This window comes from Pecten maximus, chromosome 8 (assembly GCF_902652985.1).
Source record: "Pecten maximus chromosome 8, xPecMax1.1, whole genome shotgun sequence".
NCBI classification, from domain to species: Eukaryota; Metazoa; Mollusca; class Bivalvia; order Pectinida; family Pectinidae; genus Pecten; species Pecten maximus.
Window position 1 is genome coordinate 28,383,469 of NC_047022.1, and position 27,267 is coordinate 28,410,735.

Here is a 27,267-nt window from a genome sequence, read left to right on the forward strand (position 1 = left end):
CACAACACTGGACAAGAGGCAATCGCAATATGTCACTGACACTTTGTCTCTGGTGATCTGATAAAACAGTGCAAAACATTTTCATCACATGATTATTGACCTTTTTAATAAATAATAAACACAAATACATGGTTATAACATGTAAATATCAATCAAGGAAAAACATATGAAAACATATCTTGTTTAAAAAATTGACCAGCAATATACCCGCTAAAAGTTTAAAGAGAACATTCTGATTGTATTGCACTGATAAAATTATATCACACAATCTTAGGATATGAAATCCCATCAGACAAAACTATAATTTATGTACTTATCTGAGCACTCTGCATTTTTAGCATGTCATAGAATTGTAACAGGCACACTCAATGTTAGGTTATATAGGAAACAAAACATGTATATAGAATTGTAACAGGCACACTCAATGTTAGGTTCTATAGGAAACAAAACATGTACAAGTGTATAAAGAATTGTAACAGGCACACTCAATGTTAGGTTATATAGGAAACAAAACATGTATATAGAATTGTAACAGGCACACTCAATGTTAGGTTCTATAGGAAACAAAATATGTACATATGTATATAGAAATAAATTAGCAATAACTTACCCATTTTTCAAGTACATTAAAGTAATACTATGCAGGTAAATAAAATAAGCACAAAAATATGTGTTAACAGCGTCTTAAGTGTTTCCATATTATTTATCAAGTTAGTCAATACAGTGTTGATCCCCCTGAACTACCCATCATAAGTGTAATACCTATTCATCAAGTTACATGTTTTGTATCATCAATAACTGGCTATGATAATGGTAACTATAATAGTTTGATGACAACTGTAACATTTAAACCTCTTCTTCCTGATAGGTCTTGGGGCAGTGATAGTTAAGTCCGTTAGAGCGTCGGCCATGTAATCTCTGGTTGTGGTCCGAGGTGCGTGGTTCGACGCTCCCTAGCCATGTTGGTTTGTTTTTCTCTGGAAGCTGGGAGGAACAGGCAGACCTGTGTTGTAAGTGGTTGTGTCCTTGGGGCAAGACACATTACCCTAATTGCTCTGGAAAGCATGTTGTGGGCCTCGCGTATGTTGTTCAGTGAGGTAGTCACCAACTACTAGGAGACCTCACCTCAAAATGACCGGGCTGTTCACGGCACGATAAACTAAACAAACAAAACTTTTCTTTAAAGGAAAGGTGATTTGGTGGTCGGAGTCTTTGATATTTATTGACCACAGTCGTTTGACACAATCCCAATGACCCAGAATGAAAAATTTATCTCGGGTTGTGACCCCTACATCACTATCAAGAGTACTTATATATGTAAGCATAAACAAATTAAATCCCTTTTGATATTTGATTCTTTCACACCGGTGAAGTTCATGTGTAATAATGCTGTGTCAATTTTTTTCACTAACAATTTCAAAAAGCTATGCAATCATTCAGTGTCTTCTGTTATCATTTTCCTGTAAAAAAGTTTTCACCGCTTTTAAAAACTCCTGTGGATTTTCTGCATGTACCCAGTGTCCTGCATTTTCTATGTGTTTTACTTCTGCTTTAGGAAAAAGTTCCTGTATTCTTGGAATATCAGATGTCCTGAAAACAAACAGCATACATGACACATTCAAATAACAAGCCAACAAATTCTTCATTACTTGTTTTAGCTGAACTCAATTTTCGTCATTTGTGTTACTATGTTATATATATATATAGTCTTTCAGCACAGTAGACTGCAAGCTAAAATTATGACTACAGGACCTGTTATTCCAAAGAGAGTGTTTTAGATTTTAAAACATCTGATCATTTTAACTGTCTGTTGAAGACATTCTTTTGCAGGAATTCAACAAGTAGCATTACTTCAGCTTCATCGTTCATGAGAAAGAATTTAATGATATATATATCTGAATGATGTGACAATCAATATGGGTCAAACTCGCAAACCATACAAACTTTACAGACCATTGTCCCAGGAAGTCATAGACCAAATTATTGTTGTTTCTCTATGCATCATAGTTCTTTAGAAGAAGTTGTGTCCCAGGATTGATTTTGGACTTTAAAGGTCATTTATTAGAACAAATATCTTATCATGACTGACTCAAAGTGATTTCTCAGAAACTCTTTTACGTTTAACATTCACAGGCAAAGATAATGGAGCAAACTTGTGGGCATTGATGACTTGACCAAAATTTTAAAACAAGAGGCCCAATGGGCCTGTATCGCTCACCTGGCTCTACAGCAACTTTGAAGTTGATTGAGGTCATTTCTACAGATACTATGCTGATTATCATAGTAAGCTAGGTTTATTCATATTAATAAATTTTCTAGTCCTTCATTCCAGCATTTTATTGGCCTAATATCTGGTCTAGGAGGCTCTTGGCTATCGCAAAATTATTTTTTACAGATTTAAGCCGATTTCACCCCTGTGACCTAAATGTAGGTCAAGGGTCATTCATTTGAACAAACTTTGTAGCCCTTCACCCAAGCATGCTACAGGCCCAATATCAAGTCCCTGGGCCTCTTGGTTATTAAGAAGAAGTCATTTGAAGAATATAGCCTATTTGACCAATGTGACCTTAAGTGAAGGTCAAGGCAATTCATTTGAACAAACTTGGTAGCCCTTCACCCAAGCATGCTACCGACCCAATACCAAGTCCCTGGGCCTCTTGGTTATTGAGAAGAAGTCGTTTGAAGATTACAACCTATTTGACCAATGTGACCTTGAATGAAGGTCAAGGTAATTTATTTGAACAAACTTTGTAGCCCTTCACCCCAGCATGCTACATGCCCAATATCAAGTCCCTGGGCCTCTTGCTTATTGAGAAGAAGTTGTTTGAAGAATATAGCCTATTTGACCCATGTGACCTTGAATGAAGGTCAAGGTCATTTATTTGAACAAACTTTGTAGCTCTTTACCCTAGCATGCTACAGGCCAAATATCAAGTCCCTGGGCCTCTTGGTTATTGAGAAGAAGTCGTTTGAAGATTATAGCCTATTTGACCCATGTGACCTTGAATGAAGGTCAAGGTCATTTATTTGAACAAACTTAGTAGCCCTTCACCCAAGCATGCTACAGGCCCAATATCAAGTCCCTGGGCCTCTTGGTTATTGAGAAGAAGTGGTTTGAAGATTATAGCCTATTTGACAAATGTGACCTTGAATGAAGGTCAAGGTCATTTATTTGAACAAACTTTGTAGCCCTTCACCCCAGCATGCTACAGGCCCAATACCAAGTCCCTGGGCCTCTTGGTTATTGAGAAGAAGTTGTTTGAAGATTATAGCCTATTTGACCAATGTGACCTTGAATGAAGGTCAAGGTCATTTATTTGAACAAACTTTGTAGCCCTTCACCCAAACATGCTACAGGCCCAATATAAAGTCCCTGGGCCTCTTGGTTATTGAGAAGAAGTCGTTTGAAGATTATAGCCTATTTGACCAGTGTGACCTTGAATGAAGGTCACAGTCATTTATTTTAACAAACTTAGTAGCCCTTCATCCCAACATGCTACAGACCCAATATCAAGTCCCTGGACCTCTTGGTTATTGAGAAGAAGTCGTTTGAAGAGTATAGCCTATTTGACCCATGTGACCTTGAATGAAGGTCAAGGTCAATTATTTGAACAAACTTGGTAGCCCTTCACCCCAGTATGCTACAGGCCCAATATGAAGTTCCTGGGCCTCTTGGTTATTGAGAAGAAGTTGTTTAAATGAAAAAGTTGACGCCGGACGGCCGGACGGACGGACGGACGACGGACGCCGCACCATGGCATAAGCTCACTTGCCCTTCGGGCAGGTGAGCTAAAAATGAAGGAGGCATTCTGATTCTAGACATTCTATTGTTTAAACTAATTATTCTAGGTAATTTACACAGTTTTGAGAAAACAAACAAACAACTTACAATATATAATCCGATCTCTGTCCTCCAACAAAAAGTGTAGGTTGAGTAAATTGTTGATTGAATATGGGAAAATCTCCTAGATCGGACATATTGTTGATAACTGAATCCAAGTTTACCCTCCATCGAAATCTGCCATCTTTATGTATCAGATTTGTAATAAGAAACTGTCTAATGCTCACATCCTGGAAAGAAAATTAATTAAATTTCAGTAAATGGAAACAAGAGGCCCATGGGGCCTGTATCGCTCACCTGGTTGGATTTGACCAAATGTCAAAATAATGTTAATGTTCTATTTGTTAATACATATACTCTCTAAGGGACTGAAAGACCCTACAGATTATTTTTACGACATGATTGTGACTAAAGAAACTAAGTCCCTTAGGGTGGGGAAAGACCCTTGGGCCTATTTTTACATAAGAATTGCGTTTATCCCTTAACGCCCAGCGATGCTATACATGGTTATGGGATGGATGGTCAGAGTCAATATTTATACAAACTCTTTCCCCCTTCCCCCAAGGATATTCCAGATCAAATTTGGTTCAAATCCATTCATAACTTTATGATCAATAGCAATTTAAAGGATTAACCCCTATTTTCCCTATTGGCCTTCCCCCTAGGATGCTCCTGACCAAATTTGGTTCAAATTCACTCATAACTTTATGACTAGTAGATTTAAAGGATTAACCCCTATTTCCCCTATTTGGCCCCGCCCCTCAGGCCCCTGGGGGTTTAAAGTAAAAAATTTATACAAACTCTTTCCCCCTTCCCTAAAGGATGTTCCTGAACAAATTTGGTTCAAATCCATTCATAACTTTATGATTAATAGCGATTTAAAGGATTAACCCCTATTTCCCCTATCGGGCCCCGCCCCTCAGGCCCATGGGGGTTCAGAGTAAAAATTTATACAAACTCGGTTCCCTTTCTCCCAAGAATGTTCCTGACCAAATTTGGTTAAAATTCATTCGTATCTTTATGACTAGTAGCGTTTTAAAGGATTAACCCCTATTTCCCCTATTTGGCCCCACCCCTCAGGCCTCTGGGGGTTCAGAGTAAAAATTTATACAAACTTGGTTTCCCTTCTCCCAAGGATGTTCCTGACCAAATTTGGTTCAAATCCATTTAAAACTTTATGACAAGTAGCGATTGAAAGACTAATCTCTATTTCCCCTATTGGGCCCCACCCCTGAGGGGTCAGAGTCAATATTTATACAAACTCTTTCCGCCTTCCCCAAGGATGTTCCTGACCAAATATGGTTAAAATCCATCCATAACTTTATGATAAATAGCCATAGTGTTAACCCCTATTTTCCATATTCGGCACCTTCGGGCCAGGTGAGCTAATAACTATGGACATATGGAGAAAAAAAATGCAGTATACATGGGTGAAAATGAAACTTTCACATTAAATTTAAGTACCTTGCAATTGTTGCTATTTTGAACTACTGATGTGGTAACGTATAAATATCAAATAAGAATTATTGCCAATAGTGAAAGGCACAACTAGGTCACTAGCCTGACATTTGTACAACGTTTGGTAGAAATCGGTTGAACAGATTTTCAATTAAAAAATCCTGAAGAGCTTGTAACCAGTAAAGGAGGTGGTGCATAGGAGGGCTAAATCGGCCCACAGCGATTTTTTTCCCGGAAACAAATTTTTGTCAAAAACATAATATCCCCGATTATGTGGGAGGAATTAATTTTAAGTCCTCAATGTATATATTCTTTTTTTGGTGATTTCATTATTTCCCCATCAAACTGCATAAGAAGCTAATGTTTTGACCATTAACTATTATAGAACATACATGTATTTTTATTTCCTATTTGTGAAACAAATTCACCCCATTTGTTTAAGGTTTAATTTTGTATATGAATCATCATGCTCCGTGACACTTAAATTAAATTTCAGCCTAATTTTATGACTTCTTTGTGAAAATCATTGTTTTTAACTTTTCATTTAAAGTCTAATACCACAAAGTTATTGATGGAGTACTATCAAAATTTCAGGTTAGAAATAATCTATGGATATTCATAAACATTTAATGAAACAAATTTATTTGGTGAATTACTGGATATGCCAAGATTTTATTATTGTTAAATGCATACACCCCCAATTTTGGACAACATATCAAAGTACCGAAAGTACTGAAAATAGAGGCAAATGCTAAAAATCCAACAAAAATAACAATGCTATCAGACTTTACTGCTTGTGTCAGACAGGGTGCTCCTATTTAACCCTTGGTTTTTTAATACAATTTACTTCATCACCTTTCTTTGTATGCAAAAATCTTTTGTTATCCAGTAATTTTTGATGATTTTTTTTGGTTGTGTATTAAGATTAATATGCAAACATGTTTTTTAAAAGCAAAATTTGATAGTACTCCAACGATTATTACATTTTATCTACTTAACAAATAAAAGAAAATTTCAAGAAGGTAAATTTTTAACTGAAAATTTTGCTAAAAAAGCTGTAATTACACTTTCTATTATACAAATCCATGCTAAACACACATGTTTTTATAAAATATAACATCATATGAGACTATCAATGCAATATGAAATTTATCAAGTACTTTTGTACAAGAAATATATTTAATTTAAAAGGGAGGGTACACATTTTTTACAGAAATCATGTTAGGTGGCGCTGCGTATACAGCATTTGCCAATTTTCGTTTTAGTGTCTAAAATGACATGTATTTGGTAAAAGTCTATCATAATATCATGCATAAAATAAGATTCGGCCGTGGGCCGCCATGCACCACCTCCTTTGTATTTCTGACTATTTTTCAATGGTAACACAAATATCAAAAATAAAAAATTTTCATTAGCAAAAGGCACAACTTGGACACTAGCATAATATGTAGTATATATGTAGAAAGTTTGATAGAGATCAGCTGAACAGTTTTCTATGCTGACGGATGGACAGATCCTGATTCAACATGCACCAAGTACAATGACTGGCCAGAATGCACTACAATGATCTGAGCTGCTTTGTCTTGTAACACGATATTGGTACAGGTGTATAACCAATATTTCTCACCTGTACAGTCTCCTGTAGGATATTGTCTGCATGTTTCCTGGCCTGTGATAAGGAGTTGGGTGTCATATCACACAGAGAGGAGCTGACCTTCAACATTGACTGGAGGTAGGAACTAGTGGTTGGGGTGACTGAGGCAGGTCGAGGTTTAGGTGCCACATCTACCACCACCAAGCTCTCAACTCGTTCTGGCTGCAATGCACACCAATATACCAGGGATAATGTCTTCATACTGATAGTTACATATGTCTATGATTATAAACTTGACAAGTCAAGCTTATTAATAATGCATGTTAATCAAGAGGCCCATGGGGCCTGTATCGCTCACCTGGTTGCATTAGACCAAATGTTAAAATAATGTTCATATTCAATCTGTTTTATTTGTAAATCTCTAACAATGCTATATATGGTTATAGTGTGGGAATCCGAACTGCTTTAAAGATTAATGAAGTCCAGACTCTCCAAGGTCTGAAAGACATCAAGAATTGTTTTTAGAACATGCATTACAACTTTATGACTAGGAGCTATTTAAAGGAATTACCTCTATTTCACCTATTGGGCCCTGTCCCTTTGGTCCCTTTGGGGTCAGAGTCACCATTTATGCAAAATCTGTTCCCCTTCCCCAAGGATGTTTCTGACAAAATTGGGTTCAAATCCATTCATAACTTTATGACTAGTAGCGATTTAAAGAAATTACCTCTATTTCCTCTATTGGGCCCCGCCCCTTTGGCCCCTTTGGGGTCAGAGCGACCATTTATGCAAAATCTGTTTCCCTTCCCCAAGGATGTTTCTGACCAAATTTGGTTCAAATCCATTCATAACTTAATAACTAGTAGTGATTTAAAGGAATTACCTCTATTTCCCCTATTGGGCTCCGCCCCTTTGGCCCCTCCGGGGTCAGAGCCACCATTTATGCAAAATCTGTTTCCCTTCCCCCAAGGATGTTTCTGACCAAATTCGGTTCAAATCCATTCATAACTTTATGACTAGTAGCGATTTAAAGGAATTACCTCTATTTCCCCTATTGGGCCCCGCCCCTTTGGCCCCTCCGAGGTCAGAGCCACCATTTATACAAAATCTGTTTCCCTTCCCTCAAGGATGTTTCTGACCAAATTTGGTTCAAATCCATTCATAACTTTATGACCAGTAGTGATTTAAAGGAATTACCTCTATTTCCCCTATTGGGCCTAGCCCCTTTGGCCCCTTTGGGGTCAGAGTCACCGTTCATGCAAAATCTGTTCCCCTGCCCCCAAGGATGTTTCTGACCAAATTGGGTTCAAATCCATTCATAACTCTATGACTAGTAGCGATTTAAAGGAATTGCCTCTTTTTCCCCTATTAGGCCCGCCCCTTTGGCCCCTCAGAGGTCAGAATCACCATTTATGCAAAATCTGTTCCCTTTCTGCCAAGGATGTTTCAGACCAAATTTGGTTCAAATCCATTCATAACTCTATGACTAGTAGCGATTTGAAGCAAAGGTTGACGGACGACAGACGCTGCGCCATGACATAAGCTCAACGGACCTTCGGTCCAGGTTAGCTAAAAGGGTTTCATCCTAGGACCCATGAGTATACATATGTACAAAGATGATATTATGATCTCGTACTTGTAAAAAGATATCGTACATGTGTAAGCGCCAAGGTCATGAAGACTTTGCCTCCCATACTGTGTCCTATCAAATTCACTCGCTCTTCTCCAAGTTCATCCATCAATCTCAGGACATCGTTTGACATGAGGAAATAGTTCATGTGCTCACTATGAGGGCTTTCTCCGTGATTTCTGGCATCAACTGCTATCACCTATATAATGCAAAAATATAACTGTCCTTGATTTTTTATCAATTTAATGCAAAAACATAACTGTCCTTGAGCAACTCCATGTATGTACAGGGTAAATTTATGCTTGGATAATAATAATAATAATTAATTTTAATGGAAATCAGTAGAATGATGGCAAAGAGTGTGACCATGAAATTCTTATTTAGTAATGGTGGCATTAAGTGACTTGAAAACATTTGGAAAGTGCAGCTCTAAGAGAGAAGATTGAGGAGGACAGATAATGAAGACAGAAATATCTGGGTGTGTTAAATTATTGCCTTATTGGAGATGGCAGCTCAGAGGAAAAAGAATGACTGAAAACTTTGATCTATAATTAAGAAAGGACAATTCAGAGGAAATAAAAAGACTGTATGATAATATCTAGTCGGCTTGTGGAGAGGCCGTTCAGAGGGGAAACAAATGGCTGGCTATCTTTTAGTCAATGGAGAGGACAGCTCAGATGGAAAATAATGACTGGAAATAGTCAATAATGGTTTAGTGGAAAGGATTACACTATTCAGAAAGGAAAAATGGCTGGATATATGTGGTCTAGTGGGAAGTGTAGTTCTGAGGGGAAAAGAATGGAAGTATATCTTGCAACCTACTGGAGAGAATTATTCAGAAGGAAAAAAGAATGGCTGGATATCTGTGGTCTTAAGTGGGAAGTGCAGTTCTGGGGGAAAAGAATGGAATATATTTTGTGGCCTACAGAGAATTACTGATTAAGTTGAGAGATTTTGTAGAAGATAACTACCTCTGGTAACAGTGAGAGTGTGGTTGGATACAAAGGGCTTCAAAATTATCTTGTAGTCTAGTTCAGGATGAACATTTATTGAGGAAAGTATGACCTTCTTTCTTGAGGCCAAGTAGAATGGACAGTCAGAGGAAAGAATGACTGGATGTCATGGGATTTAGATTAATTTGGATCATGTCTTGGAAATTAACAAAACTACGGTCACAAAATAATCAAGATAATCTTCATGTCATAATATATTTAATCAAAAGTAATTCTCAAAGTTACTGCCAGCCCAGGCTATGATTCAAAATAAGAATTTATTTTTTACTTGTTTTGATACTAATTTCAAAGACACTATAGTAATCAAATGTTTAAAGTACAAACTGAAATTGTTTACCTTCCGTCCTGTTTCACACAACACCTTGGACAAGCTCCTCCAGTTGTTACTGGATCCCATGAGACCATGCATCACTATCACACCAGTTTTATCAGTTCCCTTTTCTTCATTTTGGTAGATACTATGAGCCAACTTCACAGTGCCTTGACTGAGAAAGAAAACAAAATATATTTTATTGACCCATATTATAATATAAAACCTAATATGTTAAGCTTCTTTTTCTGTTAATACCGGTACATCAAAGGTTACTTTATATAAAATATTACCGGGTATTTCCTTTACTTCCTCCAACAATAAAGAGTTAAGAATATATAAGAGGACAATATACATGTAGACAATTAATGAATTTGAACAATAAAAATGGAGATATGTGCATTCACTCTCATAATCTCTCACATAATGACATACACATGTACATGCATATCATACCATACAGTATTACACTCAAAATACAATGATAATATAATGGGTCTATTGGAGTGATTATAGTATACAGTGATAATTAATTATTATAACAGTCAGTATAATACTCATAGTCAGATAGTCCCTCATAGTCACATTATCGTACAACAGTACATGTAATAGTATAAAGTATTACAATTCTCATGACCATATATAATTATATTATTAGATAAAATTGTAATAAACAGTATCATACATACTGTACACAATAAAACTATGCATTTAAATATCTTGGACAGTATTAACACTACATTACTTAGTCTCACAATCAGAAATGATTGAGCACCAATTATAATCGTCATGCAGTGATGTGAAATACACTGTAATACAAACCGTATATGATACAATAATGCAACAATTTAAGCTTCAGTATTCATATATATCTAAGGTTATTATAAAAATAACATCAAATGAATTTAGTCCTCCAGTTCATGTGGAAATGAAACAAAGTTTAGAATACCACCAAGAAGAACATAAAGTTAATGGTAATAAGACATATTGCACTAATTAAGATAAACCATAAAATCTATATATCTCCCATTGGCCCCCATGGTCAGATACTTTCTTAATTTGCACAAATGACTCAAATATCACAGACCAAAGTTACAACCCTAAAAATTAAAATTCAGTCCAGACACAAGAATATACTAATCCAGGTAACACAATGGTGGTCATCTCTTCATTCACTTCAATCACATACATAAAGAATGTACATGTTTTTATCACTCTACAAAAGTCTAGTACAACCCAATCTTGAACAGTCCCTACCCAGGTGTGGTCTCTGTCCCTTAGAATAGATCAGACAGTAATAGAAAATGTCTGACAGTTTAGTTTGTTTGTTTTTGTTTAACGTCCTATTAACAGCCAGGGTCATTTAAGGATGTGCCAGGTTTTGGAGGTGGAGGAAAGCCGGAGTACCCGGAGAAAAACCACCAGCCTACACACTGGGAGACACGAATGTACTAGTTTTTTCATATTTTCTACTAATTCTGAAATTTTCACCAATTTTACCATAAAAGATCTAATTTAACCCAACCCAGTCCATTTTTTCAGCAACGTATCTAATTATGAATTTTCATGGCTAATTTTCGACGGTCAAAGCTAGTTCTGTGAATCATATCCAATTTAACATGACCACCGTCTAATTCTATCGAGCTATCTAGAAATCATGAACTTTACACTATTTATTTCATGACTATCTAAAAGTTTCCCCGACAGTCTAGAAATGTCCGACAGGGTCTATTTTGTTCTCCACTGACGCTAATTCTGCTCCTCGAATCTAGTATTGACGGAGCAATCCAGTTTTCGTGAAAATCGCCTAATATTAAACGTCATGACGAATATTGCGAGATTCGCCTCGGGCGGTTCTGTCGCGCGGCAATACCAGCACTGCCGGCCGTAGACTACTTTACCTGGACAACAGCCATCCGTGACCATCGAGTCCCGCGGCTAGCCTCGACTTGGGAGCGCTCAGCCGTGAAGCGGTCCTACCATAATCACCTATACTTACGATGTCGGTACCGACTCAAATGATACAGACGATTCGTTCTTCCACAATTAACAATATTATCGGAAATAAATACACTACATTTAACTAAATTTCATACGTCTAATTTAAAAATTCGTATAATGACAGGAAGGTGGTATAATATATATATAAAGGAGATTTTTGCAATGAAAGTATTGGAGACGAGTTCCTTCATCTATTTATGTTAAAGTGTACCCTGAACGAAAAACGATAATCAAATGTGTTATTCTTTGTAACCACCAAAGAAGAATGTCGAAAACCGCATCAAAATCGGTTGGCCGAGTGCCGAGATATCGCACATCGAAGTACGCGATTTGCACCTGTCGATCGACTGCTAATCAGCGTATCGGTCAGTCACGCTGATTTGGAACTCTTCAGTCTATGATGTCACAGGTTGAACAGAGTGACTGGTATGGTGGCCAGTAGCATAGAGGACAGTGTGAACAGTATCAGTACAAATATGTTCGAATACGATCTGGACATGAGATTTGAGGTTGTTGAATTTGGCGAATATTGCCGACGAGAAGTCGGAATCCAACAATATAAGTTTGAGTTAAAAAAAATAATAATAACATAGTGAAATTGACTCTGAAAATGACCGCTTGGTTTACACAGACTGGTGTAATAATCGGTCAATCACCAATAAATGTATATTAGTTATGTGTTTACCATTTCTTACTCGTTACCAAAGAAAGCAACACAGCATCAACAAATTAAACTAAAATAATGTGCCATTTCATTCGCAAATTAATATTCAAATAAACACACCAACAATACAACAGTTCTGGATACTCTGGTTTGTGAGAAAAGACGAACACACGTACAGTAAATTCAAGCGTTATATTCTATGCAAAACCCGCTTTAGTCATGAAGGACACTTAATTTAGAAAGTAATATATTATAATCATCATGATCTACAATATACTAAATATCTCTCCCGTATGAATACCAGTGTTAAAGTCTACAACAAACTTCTACATATACAGATTTTATCCCTTATTTTACATGTCATGGTCTCAGGGATCAAGGACGATTAAATGCTTGAGAAAGACATAATTTATATACGATCGTTGTCAGTGAAATTATATAAAAGTGATTCGCAACAATTATAATATAATTGATACTTTCTGTACAGGTATAAAGCATAGGTACTTATTAAAACCATTATTTTAGCTCCGTTTTTAATGATAAAACACAAACAATTTATTTCATCGTGACTAATCATAATTAATACTAAAATTTATAAACTCGTAATGATTTTCGTGTATGATTTTTTTCCCTCCAAATTTTATGTATTTTTTTGCTTTTATTTTTGTAATTGTGTCATTATTATTAAGTGATCGAGACCCTGGTGGTTTTGCTTTCAATTCGTGTCGCAAGTCATATCTTCACTTAAAAAAGGACTTTTAAAAGATGTATAAACATGTTCGGAGAATTACGAATTCTCAAGTTTGAATTGGTTAGTATACAGCTAAACAATTACCAGGTGTGAAATTACGGTCCACAAGCTCATCACACCTGGCACTGCACCACAGGTGTCCGTGATTTCTGGTGTTCTAATCAGCACACGCCGTGAGTTCACGCGTTTGGTTTCTGTGCACTTCAAAGGAGTTCCGAAAACATGGCTTTACAGGTTGTTTGTACATAAATTGAGCTTGAAATTTATTAAGGATTGCGTTTATACTATAGGGAATACATTTTGTTGAAATCAAACACATTATTTTTGGAATTCAGTGAGTTTCGTTTTCTATACAAACGAATAAAAAATCATATCTCAAACGTTTGTCTATAGAATAATTAACCTAAATTACCTCATTCATATATGTACCCATGATGTTGAAATTTACTCTATGAATCTTGTCTGGGAGTTACTGAGCTTTCATGGACACGTTTTATCAATTGCGGACAATTACCCAAAAATCACAAATAACGGTATAATTTCTGTTTTGGCTAATAAAAAAAACCCAAAATGATCAGCATTTATTTCACATCTTGAATGAATTGCATTTTAAACTTGTGTTACTAGAAGTATTATAACCGAAATCAATACTGGTACATGTGTATGTAACAAGCCTGTCATGCCCCCATAATAAAGGCTATATGATGTAAGTCATTATAAACGGCCGGTTATTCAAATGTCATACATGTTACAACGACCCGTTAAAATAAAAAAAATATGAATAAAATATTTTAATATAAATGTTATATACGACCTGTTATAATAGAAAATAGGTAAGATGATACACGCTGTATTTGGCCCGTTATAATAGAAAATTAGTAAGATGTTACATGTTGTGTATGGCTCGTTATGAGAGAAAATTAGTGAGATGCTACATGTTATATATGGCACCGTTTAAAAAGAAAGTTATATGTCCCTGGTTTCGGTAGCACTTGTTATTAACTAATTCACAAATATAACTCAGAGACTTTATTCAGCACTTTCCTTTTTTTTTGTCTTATTCGCATTAATTACAGGCACGTGTTCACGTTTGTTTCTATATATTTCCTATATGGCGGCTCCGATCGTGTTCAACCTGTGACGTCACAGGTCAGAGGTCACCAAAACGAGGTATTCGGCTTTGGGCTTCAGGTGTGTTTTCGAGAAAAATCACAATTACTCGGAAATGGGTCGGCCGATTTTGATGCGGTTTTCTGCATTCTTGTTTATTAATCAATACCAATAACATATTAAAATGTAATTTTTCATTCAGGGTACACTTTAACATATTGAAATGAAAATTTTTCGTTCAAAATGCATCCCACAGTATTACTGTATTAACCCAAGTATTCATAAAATGAGAGGTCTAATATCTCTATGTCATACATGCAATTACTGAGGGTTAATGTCCCTGTTGTAAACCTATATTATATTACCTAGCAGGAGCTTGATTATCAAAAGGGGAACGATTAAGGAATGAGCATGAAAGGACAATGATAAGATGAAGGAGCGTGCAAACGTAGTTAGTTTGTTCTAGGCAGATATTATGTTATTGTGTGTAAATCAAATATTTTTGTTAGACATAAATTCATTTTTGTATAATTATCTGTATTCCTTTCACTTTCTCTCTTTAGTCTTCCTTTCTAATTTGTCAATCGTAAAATTAATGTAAATGTCCATTGTTTGTGTCACATTGTTGTAAAAATGTTTGGAGGAGGGGGCTTTAATAAGTTGTATAACTTCTGCCCAATCCTCATGCCTACATTTGAAGCAATAAAAATATGTTTTAAAAAAAACAAACCTATATTTGCTTGTATATTTAGGTAAATTACATTTTTACTTTATACATGATTCCAACAAGGAATATGTAAGAAAACATATTTAAATATCTTGCATTTCTATAGCAAGTTTGCCTAAATTGTCTTATTATTTAGAAACAGAACTAATGGAATCCCTATGATGTCGCACACATCGCTCGGCGACTCTCATCAGGCAGAACGTTTATCATTTGTTGACCATTCAGTGTACAGTGGACCCGCGATAATCCGGACGCCGATAGTCCGGAAAACTCGCAGTCCGGACGGAAATGCACGGGAACGGATTTCCGTAACGTTATTTGTACTCACCAGTCAGGAAGTTCGGATTCCTATTCTGGAAGCCCATTTTGGGAACGGAACGTACTTTTCATTAGTAAATTTCCCGCAATAATCCGGACGATTTTTTCACCACGAGGAGAAAAAATGTCGGAGCAAGTCACACGTGTCGACAGCTGTACACAGACTATTGCTTGACACTGTGCGTAGTCATAGTGACCGCTGCCAGGTCATAGCCCCGGGTGTTTACCTGTGTTACAAAGTGTAACTTTTGTTTTTATAACGGTACATTACTTTTTCTCTACGACCTTTTTAAACTTTACAGTATTAAAGGATTTTATAGTATAGCCTGGTCTTGCTTTTATGAACTTGACGTACAATATCTATTATAGTTATTTTACAGACGGCAACTTTTATAGGAACACATATTGCTATTTCGTAATTAGCAAGAATTTACGCACAAACATACAGTACGTGATACCATAATTAATCAATCTCAAATACATGTAATAAATTTATGATCGGTAATTAACATCATGAACACTTGTATTGGGTAAACACGGTATCGGCTTTGTAACACCGTTACGTGAAACGACGACTCATTGAAAGATGCACGTTATTAATTACATACACATTTACGTATTAAGCAGTGATCACAAGAACTGGGTTGATTACACACAAATTAGTCAATAGTCGTATGATACTTAATTAAGCGTCACATTGTTAAGTTAATACGGGTTCAATAATTATCGGACTTCTTCGGTAGTTCTCGCTGGTGTAGCGTACTTTTAGATACATAGCTTGGGGTTTCTGGTACGTAAAAATCATAAAAAAACATGGACTGATGGTAAGTTGTAAAATCCGGGTCTTTTATTTAAGGTATTTAACGTTTGTAATTTCTACTTGTTTGTGAACCTCCGGGACGTGACACATGTGTGGTGTTTGTAGGACACATATGCCCGCTTTAAATAAAACAACTTTCACTTTACATGTTCTTTTAAAAACAAAGTTTATTTTTACTTTCTACAAAAGAAATCAAAAATCATATCAGAAACATAAGTATATTTATTGTTAAAAAGTCTGACAATTAGACGTGTTTATGAAGAGTGTAGGACAAAAGCCCCCCCCCGGACATTAGCCCCCCCCCCCCGGACATTAGACCCTAGGACAAAAGCCCCTCCGGACGAAAGCCCCCCCCCCCCCCCCCCCCCCCCCGGACATTAGCCCCCCCGGACAGAAGCCCCTTCTTTATAAATTTAGCTGGTATACTTTATATAAATCTGTACTTTTGAAAAACAGAAACTATATATATATATTGTTGTTTTTATCTCTGAAATTTGGAGAATAATTGTGTGGAAAATGAAGGGCCTTGGTTCAATGTCGGTGTAGCATTATATGTCTGTGGTTAAACATCATAATTTATTTTTTTCAAACTTTATATTATTAAGTAAGCTGAAAATTTCAGGAAACTCTCCATGATGAACATATTGTTACTGCATGATTACACAATTTTTGACTTCCTAATTAATATACTGCAAATATTGATAATCAAAGAAATGCCTACAAAACGATAAACATTTGATCCCTATTTGCAGTGTCTCAAATTATAATATAATAAGTACCTATAGTAACCAAACATGTTGCTCTGCGTTGTAATAAGAAAAGTTTAATTTTAGGAATGATTAAATTCAAAGAAACAATGAAGCCATTAATGATATATTTCTTTCCAGGAGAACACTACATCAATGAAAAACCTACCAAACACCTGTGTAACAGCTTATTGTTTACGTAACAGTTCAAGTAGTTGTTGTTGGAACCGGTTGTTTACATTGCCGAAGCCACTGATGACATATGTTATGTATATGCAGCAATTAGAAATCATAAAAAAATTAATATATTTTTTTTTTATGAAGGAGCTTTTGCCGAAGCCACTGATGACATATGTATATGTAGCAATTAAAAATCATTAAAAAAATAAATATAATTTTTTTTATGAAGGGGCTTTTGTCCACTTTTTGATTAGTGTGAAGGGGCTTTTGTCCGGAGGGGCTTTTGTCCTAGGGGCTAATGTCCGGGGGGGCTAATGTCCGGGGGGGCTTTTGTCCGTACCTCGTTTATGAAACGTCCCGGATTGTATGTAATTTCAATTTCAACAAATTTTATTGTACAAGATCTTATAATACAAAGGGATTTGACAACAGGCTTAGCCTATATCAGTCTTCTCCCATATACATATGTAAATGACATTTTGATAATATAATATTGATAGCATTTTTCTAGACAACTTGAACAATAGAGCTATATAATTAGGGTTATTTATAACATTTGAACATACACTCATACACTCATACACACATCATTGTAATAGTTTAAGTAGTTTTTCATAGTTTAATGGAATAATTTCTAGTTGAAAAGTATCAAAAGTTCAGGAAATATTTTTATTTATATACGTAAACATTATATATATATATATAAAAAATAGATAATTATACAAAATTTTGTAGAGCAAAAGCGCTTCACCTACCTGACATTGAGAAAGATGAGTATTTTATTGAACAATGATAATAATATACATACATATTAATGAAATATTATATAATTAATTGATTCAATGAGAATTAAAACCTTCTCGAATTAGTTATAAATCTTTCTACATTATTTAAAACAAATTTGTTAAGATCAAGTGAAAGTTCATAGTTACCACATGTTAGTAAGTTAATATCTATAAAACCAACTTGTATAAATATGTCATGTATAAAGTGCCTTATATGGTTGTAATTTGGACAATAGAAGAAGTAATGGTCTAGATCCTCAGAGTAATAACCACAGGAACAGGCTGAATTTGGAATTAGATGATCTATTAATCTGTGATATTTTAAGTTGCTAGCAGAGTTTCTTAATTGGCAAAGAGTGATATTTAATTTTCTAGGTGAGCAAAGTTTAAATAAGTGAGTAGTATCAGTGTTTAAAGGCCTATTTCTATTCAATTTAGATTTAAAAATATTCAGTGAAGGAGCACTAGTTAAGTCTGTTTCAAGGGAGTTCCAAATTTTCATGACATCAATGAAGTAGCTGTTATCATACAAGTTTGTTCTGCATCGAGGAATATTAAAGAATCTATGATTTCTAAGGTTATGATGTGGAGCATTATTATTAATATAGGGTCTAACAATATCAAATAAATATTCAGGAGTCATTTTGTTCAATATTTTATACATTAGGATAAGTTTATGTTTGCGACGTCTTTCAATAAGTGGTTCTAAATTAGTTTCATTGTAAAGTTTATGATGAGATGTTCCACTTCTTAACCCAGTTATTATTTTCATTGCTTCAATTTGAATTGATTCAAGTAATTTCGACTCTGCAGTAGTACAATTATCCCAAACAGTATCTGAATATTCTAAAATTGGTCTAACATATGAACAATATAGTGTAATTAATGAGTTCCTATCAATTTTATGTTTGAGCATTCTTAAAATGTTTAATCTTTTATAACCTTTTTCATAAATATCTTGAATATGATTGCTCCATGTGCCTTTAGAATTTAATGTGACTCCTAGATGTTTATGTATATCTTTCTCATTCAGAGGCTGATTATCAAAAATAAGTGTTGGATGATTTCTGTTTTTTTTTGTTACGGTTAATGCTATAGTTTTATTTGGGTTGAAGATTATTTTCCATTGGCTAGCCCAGTTGTTGATAGATTCTAAATCCTCATTTAATTCCATACATGGAGTTACCAAGTCATCATCTACAATAACATATAAAGAAGTGTCATCAGCAAATAGCTTTATATTGGTACATACTTCATTAGTTAGATCATTAATAAAGAGTAAAAACAGAAAAGGTCCAAGAATTGATCCTTGAGGGACTCCAGAATTTACATTTTTAAAACTAGATGAATAACCATCATATACAACTCGTTGTCTTCTATTTGAGAGATAATTTTCAAACCAGTTATAGAGATTACCTTTTATGCCATATTTTTTTAATTTATATAATAATCCTTTATGCCAGACTCTGTCAAAGGCTTTGCTAATGTCACAGAAAACAAGTCTTATATCTTTCCCTTCATCTAAAGTTTTTGAAATTGTATTATATACTGTGAGTAACTGATTAATAGTAGAATCATTTTTCTGGAAGCCAGATTGGTGAACACTAATTATATGATGTTTGTTTACATGATTGTACACATATTTGAAAATAATTTTTTCAAGTATTTTAATAAAACAAGGTGTAATTGCAATGGGTCTATAGTTACTAGGATCATCAGTGTTTCCTTTACCTTTATATAAGGCATTTACATTTGAAGATTTCCATGCAAGTGGAATCTTACCAAGGTCTATAGTTTTTTGAAAAAGAATTTTTAAAGGTTTGACAAGTGAGGGTAAAAGATTCTTTACAATTTTAGGTGATAAATTATCAGGTCCTGGTGGTTTATTCTCCTTGATTATTTTAATTTGGTCTATGATATCTTGTTCAGTGATTTCTATATTATTAAAATCCAAGTGACTAAGGGGAGGTAATTCATCAACAATATCATCAGGATCTTCATCAACTGCATTAGATATGGAAGTAAAAAAATTATTGAGAGCCTCAGCCTTATCAAGAGGATGTAATAATGTATTACCATTAACTGTGAGGGGATTTGAGGTAGATTTATTATTTAGATCACTTATTGATTTGGCTATTTGCCACCATTTTCTAGGAGGAGTATTTTTATCTAATAGAGAATTTTGCATCTTAGTTAAATAATTAGATTTTGCTTCCCGGATTAACTCAATAACTTCATTACGAGAATTTCTGAACTTAAGCCAATTGCTTTCCTTGTTAGTGTTTCTAGCTATTTTATGAACTCTATTTTTCTTTCTTAATCTATTTCTAATTATACTATTCATCCAAGGTTTGTCATTTGGGCGTAATCTTATCTTTTTTGAAGGAATGTAAGTTTCAGCTAATGTTCTAATATTGTTTAATATTTTATCATTAATTACATCTACATCATTGTCATTTCCAATTATTGTTTCCCAATCTAAGGAAGAGAGATTAGCATTCATTAAGTCCCAATTTGCTTCATTATATTTATGGATAATTCTTTCAAAGGACCGTTCTTTAAATACTTTGAAACACAGATTAAGAACTATTGGACAATGATCACTGCATAAAGGTGGTAGAACTTCAGTATTCTGTATCATATTCAAGTTATTAACATAAAAGATATCAATACATGTTGAGGATGTACGAGTAATTCTGGTTGGTGATTGATTTACATTATCAAGTTGATATTTAGTAAGAATTCTAGAGATATAGGAGTTTGGTAGTATGTTAAGCATGTCTTGGTTAATGTCGCCGGTTATTATTAAATTGGTGTTTGTATTGGTAAGGTTGTCTAATAGATTATCAAATTTCTGCCAATATTCCACTAAAGTGTCAGGAGGTCTGTAAATACAGCAGAGTAGTATAGATTTATTGTTTGTTTTGATTTCTATAACTATATTTTCAATCTCATTAGATTCTAAGTTTGGCATTCTCTTGGTTAAAATATTATTTTTTGTGTAGATAATAACCCCACCACCTGGTCTACCTATTCTGTCACATCTAAATATGTTTGGGTGGGATTTAATTTGTAGATCTTTATTTTCAATTTCATCATTGAGATGCGATTCTGTTAAACATAGAATATCAATTTCAGAAAATTCAGTTTCAATCAAATCTAACTTGTTCCGTATTGACCGTACATTCAAATTAAGAATAGAAATATCATTAATGGTATATTTGGAGTCAGATAGTAAAGGTCCAGGATTAGGATGCACAGTTCCTGACATAATAATAATAATTAATTGTACAAGAGAACGGTACGATATATTCTTTAAAAAACATTGGTTTTTGATGGAATCAAACAAGATAAACTCATTCACACAACATTCATTCACGAAATTAAACAGAGATAATATACAATACATTTAGAACATTAGTATCTATAGGTTATATCATAAACTTATGCTAACCTATAATATCTAAATTAATACAAATATACCTACAAACAGAGCAAAGTAATAAAGAGATCTTCAGTCATAACATACCGACAATCCTTGTTTACAGAATACCGGAAATAAAGGGAGATCATTCTAGTTGGAGTTATACTTAGATACATAGTGCTTTGTCAGCTTGATATTAAGAGTCACTCAGTTACGGTATTATTGAGAAGTCTGCGTATAAAAATTATACAACAGATAGTATTAAATAACAGTTGTTTCAATAATCAATATAATAAGAAAATTGATTCAATAAATTAATTGGAACTAAGTTCATACAAAGTTATAATCTGTTAATAACAAAAAAGAAGATGACTGTCAAATAAAGCTAACATACAAAGAGATATTCAATAATAACATACCGACAATTCTTGTTTACAGAATACCGGAAATAAAGGGAGATCATTCTAGTTGGAGTTATACTTAGATGTATAGAGCTTTGTCAGCTTAATATTAAGAGACACTCAGTTACAGTATTATTAAGAAGTCTGCGCATAAAATTTATACAACAGATAGTATTTAAACAACAGTTGTTTCAATAATCAATATAAGAAGAAAATTAATTCAATAAATTAATTGGAACTAAGTTTATACAAAATTATAATCTGTTAATAACAAAAAAAAAAAAAAAAAAAAGATGACTGTCAAATAAAGCTAACATATAATGGGTTTAACAACAACGAATTATTATTTATATTATATTACAATATTCAGTCATAAACATGATAAGAAATTAATAATATGATATCATGATACATATTAACATAATATGGATATTATATTGTATGTAATCAAGGGAGATAACTCTTACACGACAATTTTTTTGACCTGGTAGACGAAATTCGGCAGTCCGGAAAACTCGTAATCCGGACGGTTTGGACTGGGAACGAAGGTGTTCGGATTATCGAGGGTCCACTGTACATCACAAGTTTGAATACAAACGTTTGTTTCACGGTATCGGAGACATATGACATATCTGACGGTATTATAAAGATGAACGTGTTTTTGATAATATCAATATAATTGTGCATGTACATTTTTGTATGTGTATATGTATTTAGTGAAAATATTCTATTGTTCTGTGTAGGGGGGGGGGGGGGGGGGGATCATATGTATAAATATGTGTAGGTTATTTTCGAATCCCATGAGATCCAAATTGTACATAATATGTATATATCTAACCCGTACTCCACTTTGTGTTTGTATTTCTGTTATATATACCAATACAGCTGACCCGCTAAATCTGGACGCCGATAGTCCGTAAAACTCACAATCCCGACGGAAATGTCGGGGAACGAATTTCCGTAACGTTATATTTGTACTCACAAGTCCGGAAGTTCTGATTCCGAATCCGGAGCTCCATATCGGAAACGAAATGTTAGTTAAGTAAAATTCCAGCAGTAATCCGGACGTTTTTCTCATCACATAGATAAAAAGTCTGAGTTGGTCACCCGTGTCGACAGGTGAACAGGTAGTAGATCGCGGTCGCTTGACACACAGAGTAGTCATAGCAACCGCTGCGAGATCTTAGCCCCCGGCATTAACCCGTACAATTTAGTTTTTGTAGCGGTACCTTGGTTTTCTATACAGCGATCGAATCAATTAAAGGATTATAGACCGGTCTTGTTTTGTTTAAAATGTTTATTCAATTCAATCCTTACGACTTATAAGCATGCTGAAAATGACAGAATACAATTCTTTATCTTCACTATTTTTAAAATGCAATTTAACGAAAGATAGACAGCATCAATATACAATGTAATGACGATACAGATGTTATGACATTTCTGAGCGGTAATATCGAATGAATGAGTGGTGTGTGGAGTATACAATAGTGTAGTCATATTGCAAACATAGAAACTGATAAGAGTGAAAACAAAAACAGCTAATTCAGGCGATATCTAGAACGTGCTGTAAAACACAATTTCAAATTCTCTGATATCAATATATGTTATTCCGAAGTTAGCACGTACGAATCCATAAAGCTATATAGGATTATCACTGATCATATATAAGGAAAGAATATCTTTAATAACACGAAACGTTTTATCAAATTTCAAATTCTTTATTGACTTTAGGCCATACGGCCCATAAGTACATATTATAAACATATTATTATTATCAGGTGTTTCACAAATTGAATTAAAAACATCGGCTTGGAACGACGACGCTTTGCTGATAATACTACTGATAAACCGTAAGGTTTAAAGTAATAAATGAATTGAATTGAATTGAAAGATTTTATTATATAACACAGTTGTTTTCTTTATGTCAAACGTAAGACATGATAGTTCAACACATCTTTTTTTTTTTTTTTTACAAATCTTCTATTTCATGTTTGATTCATAATGACTATACTGGTCACACTATACACAACAAAATATGCACAGAGAAGTCGGTTTCAACATGTTACATGAAATGCATACATATTATACCCTCGGCGTATTTATAAATGTATGGATAATAAAAAACAGTTCAATATTCAGTAAGAAACATCTATAGAATATCGGAGACACTATATAGGATTTATAGTTTAGTTGTTTTTCTATATCTCATCAGAGACTTGTATATCACAAGTCTCTAATCTCATCGATGTGATACATACAGTTTCAAATTTTCTTATTAGTAAGCTTGTATATATTAGAGCTCGGATAGTGTAACCCATTGCTAATTACAATATTCCTCTATATTTAACCAGGGACGTATATAGTGGATATATAGGTCTCTGATGCAGGCATCTGTTCCAAAGAAGATGTACTTAGAGGTTCGGCAAATAACAAAAATGTTGATACCCAACAATAAACGTAAAAGATAACGTTTGTACCTTCGAAGTCTTATATTGTAGGACTAATATACTTGTCTTGTTAAATACAGAACCAGCTTATAGTTCATCCCAAAAAGGGGGCGGGGATTTACCTGTGCTCTCGCCTAAGGTAGGAAGCCAACCAGCAGGTTCAATTTAGAAATGCCCCAGGCCTTGTAATCAACAACTGTCCAGGTGTCCTTGTGAAGTGGATGACAAGAGGTTTTCGATACAATATTCTTTCTTTTATTAATACAATACAATACAAAATATTTTATTAACGTGTCACGTGTCAATATTACAGATATATAAAATACAGTAGAAGTCATAAAAACTTTACAAGTTGCATTAAAATTATATTCACATCCAGACTTATGAGACACAATATAGTAAAAAGTTCTGTTAAATATAGGTAAAACAGGATCTTCTGCGATACATCAGATAGAGTGAAGAAGCTAAAATAGGCTGAAGATCATCACTTGTCATAAGATAATGAAATTGTTCATATGGGTTTAATTCTAAAAAGTTTGGACAATAATTGCTTGCTTCACTAAATAAAATTCGCCTAATATCTGAATAAAACTCACAGTCAATTAAAAAATGGCGCTCGTCTTCTACTAATCCTGACTGACATAAAGTACATTTCCTCTCATGTAATGCTAAGGGAGGACGAGAATACCGGCCTGTCTCTATTTTCAATTTCAAATTACCACAACGGAACTTGGCTAACGTTTGCCTATGCTTAAAATTTACAACAGTATATATATATGATTCTGGGGTAAAAACAGATTTAAACGTACGGTAAGTACGCAACTTAATCGTTTATTGATACAAAATTTGCCTCAATTGAATAACAATAAATATGTAATAGTCGTATTGTGAATGTAATACTTTTATTTTTTCAGGTGTCTTATGATATTGATGTACATGCAGCACATTTAATGAAAATTTAACTGGAACAATCTGCAAAAAAAGTGAATGTATCGTATGTGATATCAGAAATATAGATATACATCATGTGATATACATAATGTATGTATCTTATCGTGTATGTATCGCATATTTATAGCTTGAACACTTAATTCGAGTTGGTACCGACACCGTATAGGTGATTATGGTAGGACCGCTTCACGGCTGAGCGCTCCCAAGTCGAGGCTAGCCGCGGGACTCGATGGTCACGGATGGCTGCTGTCCAGGTAAAGTAGTCTACGGCTGGCAGTGCTGGTATTGCCGCGTGACAGAACCGCCCGAGGCGAATCTCGCAATATTCGTCATGACGTTTAATATTAGGCGATTTTCACGAAAACTGGATTGCTCCGTCAATACTAGATTCGAGGAGCAGAATTAGCGTCAGTGGAGAAAAAATAGATCCTGTCGGACATTTCTAGACTGTCGGGGAAACTTTTAGATAGTCATGAAATAAATAGTGTAAAGTTCATGATTTCTAGATAGCTCGATAGAATTAGACGGTGGTCATGTTAAATTGGATATGATTCACAGAACTAGCTTTGACCGTCGAAAATTAGCCATGAAAATTCATAATTAGATACGATGCTGAAAAAATGGACTGGGTTGGGTTAAATTAGATCTTTTTTGGTAAAATTGGTGAAAATTTCAGAATTAGTAGAAAATATGAAAAAACTAGTACATTCGTGTCTCCCAGTGACAGTCAGTACCTGGCAACTGCTCCACATAGGTTTCGAACTCACAACCCAGAGGTGGAGGGCTAGTGATAATTAAAGTGTCGGGACACCTTAATAACCACTCGACCACTGCGGCCCCTTATGTCTGACAGAGAGCCACTAAAAATATACACTCGATCTATAGAAGACCTGCCCTACCATGCTAGATTTAAAAAGTTAGGTCTTCGGGTAGTACACTCACTGACACAAATAATATCATTGAGGTCTCGAAAAATACTTCACAACATAGACAAACTGGATAAGGATATAGCGCTTGTTCTTACAAGATCACATACAAATACCAGAGACAACACTAAAAACTCTATAAATATCAGAGCAATTAGGACCACAATTGGCACAGGAAACATTTAGTTGACGAATATGGTGGGCTCTACAAATTCACTCCCCATACATCTCCAATTTCAGAAGCTGAATCCTCCTCTCTCAAAACTTTTAATAGTCATTTAAATTAAACAGGCACTGGTATAAGTTTTACGTTTAGTTTTTATACTGCACAACCAGACAATAGTGAGTTCTGGGAATAATCGATACAAAATGTGCCATCATTACCTGAATCAGGTAACCATTTAAATTGAAGAAGAGGTAAATATGAGGTATATATATATCTATATACAAGGTATGAACGATTCTACACTGTAGAAAGTTTTACCCAAGACTTAATTGACATAAAATGAACCAGACTTACAACCATAAGCGAAACCCATATTTTGCACAGGTAGAAAATGCCAGTGTTTGTCTGATGCAAGCCATTCACGGTCACAAAATGAGTGATCACGTTATATCCACTTTTTATCATGTTAACGGATGTCCCTGGCACAACACACATCTACATTTTTACCTAGATATATTTGTACTTTTCTTTCTTGATACATTGTGAATACATCTAAAATGAAATAACTTCGATAGGAGACGTCTGTTCATTTTGCGTGCAGACGCTTCCACTTCTTAGCAGACAACTTTTTACACCGGAAGTAGTAAGTAGTATGCAAATCCATGTACGAGAAAGACTTTGAAGGTTTCCAGCTGGATTAAAACATTTGGATGACTTAGATTAAGGAATCGCACTCGCGCACTCGCCTACGCCTCATTTCCTGGTATAACTCATCGAAACTTCCGAGTTCGAGAATAAAACCTGTGTTGTTTCGCCCTTCTGTATGGAAACATGGCTCGCGAGTATGATCACCTGTTCAAACTCTTAATCATAGGAGACAGCGGTAAGTCACCCGTGCTTGTTTTTCGTTGTGCTATTGGCGATAGACTCGAATATAGGTTATCGTTATGACAGGAATGTTCCGACCACCACCGCTTCCTTCAGGGTGGAGAGGTTCCCTA

At 34.8% G+C, this 27,267-nt stretch overlaps 2 protein-coding genes across 2 annotated transcripts in view; one reads left to right on the top strand and one right to left on the bottom strand.

Moving 5' to 3' along the window:
• Positions 1-86: 86 nt before the first annotated feature.
• On the bottom strand, positions 87-27,016 carry LOC117333074 (protein ABHD11-like). Its single transcript, XM_033892201.1, has 6 exons — positions 26,774-27,016; positions 9,874-10,021; positions 8,549-8,722; positions 6,927-7,115; positions 3,890-4,071; positions 87-1,590 (listed from the first exon to the last, which is right to left on the bottom strand). The coding sequence occupies exons 1-6, from the start codon at positions 26,854-26,856 to the stop codon at positions 1,437-1,439; spliced, it is 930 nt and encodes a 309-aa protein (XP_033748092.1). The 5' UTR covers positions 26,857-27,016; the 3' UTR covers positions 87-1,436.
• Positions 27,010-27,267, top strand: part of LOC117333075 (ras-related protein Rab-35-like) — a 31,353-nt gene continuing 31,095 nt past the window's right edge. The window contains exon 1 of the mRNA XM_033892202.1: positions 27,010-27,149. Coding sequence (XP_033748093.1) covers positions 27,098-27,149 — 52 coding nt within the window. The 5' untranslated portion in view covers positions 27,010-27,097. The remainder of the gene's footprint in view (positions 27,150-27,267) is intronic.

Bases quoted from the DNA above. Each gene is read 5' to 3' on its own strand.
- LOC117333074 (XM_033892201.1), bottom strand. From the start codon at position 26,856: ATGAACAGACGTCTCCTATCGAAGTTATTTCATTTTAGATGTATTCAC. The intron at 10,022-26,773 runs GTAAAAATGTAG...TTTCTTTCTCAG, and splicing joins AAAAGTACAAATATATCTAG to TCAAGGCACTGTGAAGTTGG. The intron at 1,591-3,889 runs GTAAGTTGTTTG...GTTTGTTTTCAG, and splicing joins CAGAGATCGGATTATATATT to GACATCTGATATTCCAAGAA.